Source organism: Botryllus schlosseri, chromosome 11 (genome assembly GCF_051294905.1).
Source record: "Botryllus schlosseri isolate E-star chromosome 11, Bs_hap1, whole genome shotgun sequence".
In the NCBI taxonomy this organism is placed as follows: Eukaryota; Metazoa; Chordata; class Ascidiacea; order Stolidobranchia; family Styelidae; genus Botryllus; species Botryllus schlosseri.
Window position 1 is genome coordinate 14,336,976 of NC_137246.1, and position 9,116 is coordinate 14,346,091.

Consider the following 9,116-nt stretch of genomic DNA (forward strand, 5'->3'; position numbering starts at 1 on the left):
AGTCAATGACTTGGGTCGAGTCATGCGTAATGACTCGAGTACAAGTCGAGTCAATCCAAATATTGACTCGAGTCGAGTCATTTTCCCATTTCAAGAAAATGACTCGAGTCAAGTCGAGTCATAAAAAAACCTCGACTCGAGTCATTACAACCCTGATTTTCATCCAGTGTGCACGCTCTCTACGCCAAAGTGGGTTGGTATCAGATTAAGTGACTGATCCGAGTCGGTTCGACACCCTCATATCTTGTAATTGTATCGCAATCTTGCAAACCTTCATCAAATCAAAATTTCAATATGATAGGACACCGACGAGGGCCCGCACCTGCTTTGGTCATATCAACCACTATGACCCACACTGCATAAGTTGTATCTCGTTGCTGTAATATATGATAACAATTTGCTATTTTACTCAGGCAGCAATTCATGATACCATATGATTTCATCGTTGCCAGCTTCTTAGTTTCTCTTATTTTAACTTGACGGGGTGACAAATAAATAAACTTGATTGGTTTTGAGGCGTTTGTTCCAAAAAGGCAATGGAATTATGGTCACAGACTTGGCTGACACGATTCATTCAATTCGAATATCTGGAGGAGAAAAAATATTTCCAACTATGGAGCAAGGCAAGGGAGAGAGGCGACGAATCAACAGTCAACACTTAGCAGAAAGTTACAGATTAGTCCTGACCTGTCAGTGTCCAGCAGGGTACACAAAATATAACGTTATTCGACCTAAATTAATTGTAATACCTCCATGTCCGCGTCCAGGTTTCTACAACTGCAATACACAGCCCCATCCCCACTCCAGAGGCTTTACATCTTTACATTTCTTATTATTCCATATTCGGTTTTGGCAGAGGCCATCCCGACAAATATGGCTGTACATGTCAGATGTCAAATAGTATCAAGTGAATAATACCCAGTATAGATGATCACAGCCAACTCAAATCAAATGAATTCAAAGAGGATAACTCGACCTAGCTCTCATGTTATTTACCACCAAGCACCCTCCAAACACGGAAGTACATGCTATTGATACAAGGCCAAGCAAACTCATGACAGTCACTGGTAAAAGTGGAGCAGTCCATTTCGCTCATTGCGACTATACCCAATCAGATGAATTGTGAATCTAGTAACTCGTAAATATCAATTGCGTATAATACGAGATAGGGGATATGAGAAGAAAAAGAAATCGGGACTACTCATCATACTGCAGTCATCGGACAAGGGCAGCTTGGAATAGCGATAAAAATCAACAAAATTACGACTTGGGCGACTCATTACCGCACATGTAGGTGGGCATATCGACCATGCTGATTTGCTCATCAGCAACCAAAGTATTAGTCATGGCTAGGAATTCATGCTGCAAAACAATGACTCCCACAGATGAACTAAGTCGCTGGCGTCATGTAGGTAAAATGCATCATCAAAGTTCTGCAGATGACATACCTACGCCCTACGCAGATTTGCTATTGTAGTAAACACGAAAAAGTTTCAATACGAAAAGATAAATTAACCGTATAGTTCAATGAAAATGCGTCGAGAACCATCAATTTCGGCGATCGTCTGCGGAATTCAGCAGCACAAGGAAGCAAATTTCATAAATACAACACGGTCCCGAAGCATTAACTCTTATGGTTGCTCGTCAGCCAGCGCAGTCCTTCGTCCAAGCCATCGCCCGTGGTAGCGCATGACGGTTGAACGTACCAGTTTCTGTCTCTTATCCTAGTCAGACCAAGTTTTTCTTGGATTTCGTGGGTCTTCATTGCGTCTGGCAGATCTTGCTTGTTGGCAAATATCAAAATAACAGCGTCCTTCATCTCGCGGTCGTTGATAATTCGGTGTAGTTCTTGCTTGGCCTCGTCAATGCGATCGTGGTCGGCACAGTCCACAACAAATATCAGGCCCTGTAACAAGAACATGAACATTCAGACAACGGCATTCGATTATTATTCCATGCCCATGAGCATTCAATTTGACAGATGTTTTTATGATTCAAGAAATGAGTCCCTATTTCAGTCGCTTCAACTACAGGTAATGGACAATGGACATGCGCGCATGATGACACAAATGCGGTCCTGACTTTGCAAAGTCATGGAAAATTGATATTTTCAGCAAGCCTCTGCAAACCAAATGTCCAGATTTCTACACAGTTCAGGGAATTCCCATTCCTGCCAGGTAATTTCTTACTGTACATTGTACAATAAATGCTGCTATGTGAAACTGCTTTCGCTGAAAGCCTGTTCAAATTTGATCACTAGACATGGGGTGATGATTAGGGCTGGGCAAAATCGAGTACCTGAGTGATTCGATTCTGAATCATGTAATATGCTTCGAGTCGAGTAATCGAGTATCACTCATTATGACGTCATAACAGGAATATTATGTCATAGTTCAAATATGTACCTTTTTATGCGACCATAAATAATGTAATGCCTGTTATCTGTCACAATATAAAGATAATTTGGTATTTTCTTGACCATACCGATTTCATTGCACTTGGTGACAATGTTGTGGGATGATCATGACTTCGGAAATGTGCTATCTCAAATAACACTTGTACTTTACAGTATATGTTTCGTATGCTACAATACGGCTAATCAAGGTTTCAAGGCTTCAACACCACTAAACTAATTATCATTGATAAATTAACTTTCAGTGGCGATGAGACTGCATACTTTCAGTACTAAAAAAAATTGTCTTTTACTACTTAGTCGAATTGTTAAAATTGATACTCGATTCAGATTCGAGTGATCAAATTGTGCCCAGCCTTAGTGATGATCCCTGAGGCTAATTCAACAAGGCTACAGATTGCTTTCTGTAGATAATGGATATTTGATTAATTACTATAGGTATGTGATATAATAAAAATATAAGTCAGACATTTGACGACTGCAAATGGACTGACAATTTCATTATTGACATGTTCCACCGGAGCACAAATGTGACATGGCTTCTAGCAGAAGAGGGGGGAATATGCAGAGGATATGCTACTTAAATATCAACAATCAGACACCAAAAAACCAATGCTAGCAAAAAATGCAGAATGACAATTTTTGTCTCAGAAAGATTCCAAGACTTGGTCACAGTACCAGATGTCGATAAATTTAATGCTAATGCACAGATTTTCAACACAAACACTGCATCTGACGTTGTCCTGCACATTTTAGCAACATAATTATAAACCAATTATTGCTATAAATCCAGTCAGGATAGGATGTTCCTATTATTACAAAGATTCTCGAACACAAACTGATATCCATTACCAATGGAACAGATGGCAGTATATTTTCCGTCACACCCTCGATGTGCTTGGAAGATCGAGATGCAAAGGAACCGCACGGTTATCAAGTCAGAAAAACCATTTTTCTCTCCACACAATCCAGGTGTGCTGAGCGTGTAGTTGCAGAGTGCAGATATAAGTTTTACGATCAAGTCTTTGGTCTAATCGAGTGGGAGATTGAACCGAGAGCTACTGAAAAAGAAGCTGGATGCTCTACCATTACATCATCTTCTTGGTTATGGCTGCCTTACGTCTTTCTTTGAAAATATTTGTGGCTCAATTCTAAAAGTTGCTCTCGAAAGTATTTTGTCTTTGTGACGCAATAAACTTGTGACTGGACAGAACAGCAAATAACATAGACTCTGAGCCTCACCTCGGAATATTTCATTTGTGTTACGGTATGTTGGTTATCGATAATTTCATAACTAAATTTGCGCTTTTAAACGTCAGCTCTGGGTATCCGTATATTGTTCCTGCAGTCAGGTAAGCACAAATAATCTTCACGTAGATAAATATAATTCGATTCCCTGCATTCACCGACAACAAACTAAAGGCTTGAAGAGACAGTACGGTTGAATGAATATATTATTTTCAAGATAAAAAATTGTATAAAACTGACGAAACTTTCCGGTTTTCAAAATAGCTTCACAGAAGACTCCATCAGACTACTGATCGAGAATGATGGGTCTAAACTAATCTTTCGATGGAAGAACAGCATAGCGGACTTGGTCACAAATCCATGGGTTGTTGATGCCAAATTTAGACTGGAATACCGGTACTAAATTGCCAATAAGGAACCCACAAGCAGCATAAATAAATCAATTAAACAGTATTTGACATGATGGCTGTTGCTGGTAACGAGTGTGTGATTCCTAGAAAATGTAAACATGACCACACTATTTATCAAGGCATCGTGTTTACATTACCTTAACACAAATTAAGCAAGGAGGCAAATCAAGTGAACTGAGTTTTTTTGGATGTCAATTTTATACTAGGCCCTACATAATATAGATCTACTGGCATGGCTATTGGCCATGATTTCAGACTATTTGACAACGTCGACAAACCCAAAGAACAAACTACATAGTATTGGGAATCCATACGTAATATATTGTTGCATCATGGCTAATCTAATATAGTCATACTTATAGTTATAATAATAGGTCTAAATGGAATACCTCGCCTACTTTTGTAAGCAAGCCCAAATATAAGTATTACGTAACTAATATCTTCAATAGGATTGTAAAACTATCACAAGAATAATTGGGTGTGAGCCTGATCAAACATACAACTGGGCACCTGTGAATCTGGCAGTAAGTTTATGACCAATAAATTAATACATACAACAGAAGCTTATGCAGAACAGCAAACAGCCCAGAAAAGAAACATTGGAATACCGGAAAATGATATATCATATCAAACGATCAGTCTCTGTAAATGATGAATCTATTTACGTCACCAGGAAGACAGCATTTTAAGATGAGCCGCGGTGTTCACTGCTCAACCTTACTCGGAGTGATGGAGAAATACAACCCTACAGAATTATCCTACCTTCCAAGTTTGTAAAACAGTCCGGGTTAGAAGATGAACCTGTGTTTTTGCCTACACGAAAGACTCTAAAAATACACTAATCTGAAGTATTTACATAAACAACCTTACGGTTTTAGCACTTAGACATTTTTGTGACATTCAAAACCATGCGAGATGCCTTAAATTGGCAGTTGAAGGTAATTATAACGACAGTGACAGCTTTCCTGGCAATGCCGATTATACACTTGGCTAATCAGCAAAGATCCAAGGACTCAGTGCAGTCTTCCACATTATGTCACAAGATATCTCTTAAAGACAGAATTACAAATATAGAGAAAGCTTCATTATCATCTATAACATTATGGATAAGGTAGCAACAAAAATGTGTGCTCAAAGCTGTCAATATAAAAACTCGATGAAATTCTATAATAATGCTCTGTAAAGTGCGGGCCTGTTAAACATGGTTTGATGCAACCACCAAATAGTTAACGTGACAAAACCATAATGGTAGGCAATGCATAAAACATCTGCATATTGAAATTTTCATTATATTATATTGAAGTATATTTTACCTTACGATTTCTTGGCTGCTATTCCTTCACTACTATTTTTATGTTGTTCATTGTTCTTGCACATTGATATATTTATTGTTTACTGCTCTTGGGTGTCGGTGGACTTTATGGCCCTGCCAATAGTCTTGTTGTATCATTGACACCCAGTCCATACAAGGTTAACTGGGTGCGACAGAATAAACCATTCATTCACCGCAAGCCCGCAGAAAAATATTCAATAAAACTAGCAATTTAGTTGATACAAATATCATTCTAAGACCAGAGCAAAACCATCCTAGAAAATATGCAACCTGCATCGATGCACATATTTAGAATTTCCATGCCTAATTCTACATCATCACACACCCTTTGTACCCTTCAACAGATACCAGGACCTAAATTGGGTACATACTTTCACTTATGTGGGCCAAACAATATAAAAGTGGCCAGAGGAGCAATCCCCCTGCTAGATACATTATACATGCAAAATCTAGGGTTTATTACTTTACGTTTCTCCCTGATGGAGTTCACATCCTTCAAGTAACACCAGTCATTGGATTATGATCCCTAAAATGATGATGATCCGATAACCGCAATTGTGATGCTGTACCATTGTAAATAAGTGTACCGTATGTGTAATTTTCACAGGTGCTTCTGTTCCCCACTAGATACCCTCATATTCCCCACCGGTTTGGGGCCACTGGTACAATACTACTAATCCGACAGTATAACTCTTGTGCGTTTTATGCGATCAGTGTTAAGTCAATTGCTGCAATATAGCGTACCTGCAAATTATTTATTACACAACTGTACAGTATTTTAATGCATTATCTGCCTTTACGCATGACCATGCAAGGATCAATTGATTCTACGCTTAATTCGGACAAAGCCATTCCTCTGCTTAATACGGTCAAAATTGAGCGAAATCCAATTAATCGGAGTCGACTGTATATGAATCTAGTGGGATGTTGGCATTGCTTCCATACGACTTCAATGCCAGCGAATGAACACTGACGTAATTCTTATACAAGTTACTTTAGCGCATTCTTAGTCTGAAACAAAGTCTTCTCGAAATTGCCGGTCATGGGTTTTATTACACGGAAATATACAATAAGGCAGGGGCAATTATTTTATCCCGCAGACCAAACGCAAAACAGAAAACACGTTGGCTGGCCGAGTACAAAATTTCAACTATATTCTGTGGCGTAATAATTGTATCTCTAAATTGAAAGAAGTTAATTACATTGTTAAAGGGGCACTGCACTCTAAAAATGATGTGGTCTCAAATTGAAGAACAAAACGAAAAAAAAATTTTGGCAGCAGCCATTTTCTTCAGAACTCCACCATAATGGAGCTGCAATTTATTGAAATTTCCACAGGGTCTACACGCTCCAGCAGTTACGCAGAGATCGAACTTTATATAGTTGTCAGCCGAGGTTATGAAGGAAATATGTCGTACACGCCAAGGTGGTTTAAATACTGCGTTTAACGGAAGATGATCAGTCAGGAGATTTATGTCAAAATCGGGCCTAGTGTATTCTATTTCTTTAGGACAGAAATAGATCATGTCTAACAATGTTTTATATATAAACAATGTTTTATACATAAGAATAGGACATGATCTATTTCTGTCCTAAATACACTAGGCCCGATTTTGACATAAATTTCCTGACTGAATATCTTCCGTTGAGCGCGGTATCTAAACCACCTTGGCGTGTACGACATATTTCATTCATAACATCGGCTGACAACTACACAAAGTTCGATCTCTGCATGACTGCGTAAGCATGAAGACCCCGTGGAAATATCAATAAATTGCAGCTCCATTACGGTGGAGTTCTGAAGAAAACGGCTGCGGCCCAAATTTTATTTTCGTTTTGCCCTTCAATTTGAGACCACATCATTTTAGAGCGTAGTGCCCATTTAATGCATGCTGATCAGTGGATGTATTGGCATAGGCCTAGTAGTTATTCAATTTTTAATCACCATCATCGAATGGTATTTGAGGCATGTGTTGATGTGTACTACAATAAATTTGGACAATTACTCCCAAACCACGGTTGGGTGAAACCGGCATCGAAACTTTGTCATGTGTCATATCAAGTTTGCCAGTCATACATTTCTCAATTATTATTCATTTTTCTACGGCCATCAATCGCTATAATCACTCATGGAATCAGTGTCCTGTGCTCACACTACGTTTCATTTTTTTATTATTTTTTATTAAATTACTTCAACTTGGAGAATCATCGACTCGCTGCCCACCTGATATATCAGGCAAAACGTACGGTAGGCTACCTAGATTCCACTAGGGGCCTATAATATGACTGCCACTTCTAATTTGTATATGACGGACGAGGACATAAAGTCTGTCTAGCGCACATACTTATAACTACATAAAGCACAACAGTTTTCCGTTTAGATATTTCAAAAATTAGAACCGGCCTCTACTCTACTACACCTGGGTTGGAATCATGGTACGTTTAGCGTAATATATTTGGTGTGCCAATAGAGTTTCTAGCATCACACCTGTTGACCTGTGTTCTGTGAGTATAGTATCTTTGGTGTGCATGAGACACCGATTCCATTATTGGGTAATATTCGCATTTGAGTCGATTACACACAACACAGCACCATTTAATATTTATACCGTGCCATACCTGTGTTCCAGTATAATAATGTCTCCATAATGGTCTGATTTTGTCTTGTCCACCAACATCCCACACATTAAATTTCGTGTTTTTGTATTTCACGGTTTCCACATTAAATCCAACAGTAGGAATCGTTGTGACGGATTGATCGAGCTTCAGTTTGTAAAGAATCGTGGTTTTGCCTGCAGCGTCCAGTCCCAACATTAATATTCTCATCTCTTTGTTACCCAATATTTTCGATAATCGCTTCCCCATGATGATGCGCAATTAATACGCCCTTTTCAAAGCTGCGGAAATCCAAGTTTCGTACGTAGTACCGTAGGCAACCGAAAAACACCGCCAACGAAAAGCAGCAACTCCACTAAAATGGCGATAATTCTGGCAGAATGAATATGGCTTACTGAACTGAAACAAGGCCCAGCGAGGCCAATGAGATCAAAGTCTTTGAATGAGATGATACTCCACCGGTTGGCAAAATCTACCTTCAATCATAAATCAATAACACTGGTAAACACAATTTTGTTGACATTGATTCCAACTAGGTTTTGGGCGCTAAATTCAAAAATGACTTTCGTTTTTATCTATCACGTCAAGTTTTTGGGTTAGGCACGCACCGCAATGTCTTATAACCAGAGGTGGTCAAAGTAGTCAAGAAAGCTACTCAAGTAGAAGTAGAAGTAGCGACGAAAAAATCTACTCACGTACGAGTAGAACTACTTCTTCAATAAGCCACCTAAAACTACTTGAAGTAGAAGTAGAATTGGCTGAATTTAAATCTACTCAAGTAAGTAAGTAGTTTTGCAAATAGTCTTAATTCGTTCGCATGGACTGTCAAAAGCTGCGAATTGAGCTATGCGGCAGGTGCAAATAGCTTGATTCGTATTGATGCATTCCAGGAGGTATCAATTTTCGACAGCATAAGAATTGTTTCGCGTCATGGGACGCAAATTATAGTATAGATATGAAAATGCAATACTAATTAATCCTTTGTTTACTAGAAGACCCCTTTTGTAGAGAATATATTGGCATGGAACCCTATCCCATTTTATATGGCCCCAAGTTTAGGCGAAGTAGAAGTTGTATCGGATACGGTTTCATCACT

General features: G+C 38.8%; 1 protein-coding gene across 1 annotated transcript; it reads right to left on the minus strand.

Moving 5' to 3' along the window:
• Positions 1–811: 811 nt before the first annotated feature.
• Positions 812–8,405, minus strand: LOC145449879 (ADP-ribosylation factor 6). The gene is made up of 2 exons (XM_080328320.1): positions 8,024–8,405; positions 812–1,906 (listed from the first exon to the last, which is right to left on the minus strand). The coding sequence occupies exons 1-2, from the start codon at positions 8,267–8,269 to the stop codon at positions 1,625–1,627; spliced, it is 528 nt and encodes a 175-aa protein (XP_080184446.1). The 5' UTR covers positions 8,270–8,405; the 3' UTR covers positions 812–1,624.
• Positions 8,406–9,116: the final 711 nt, after the last annotated feature.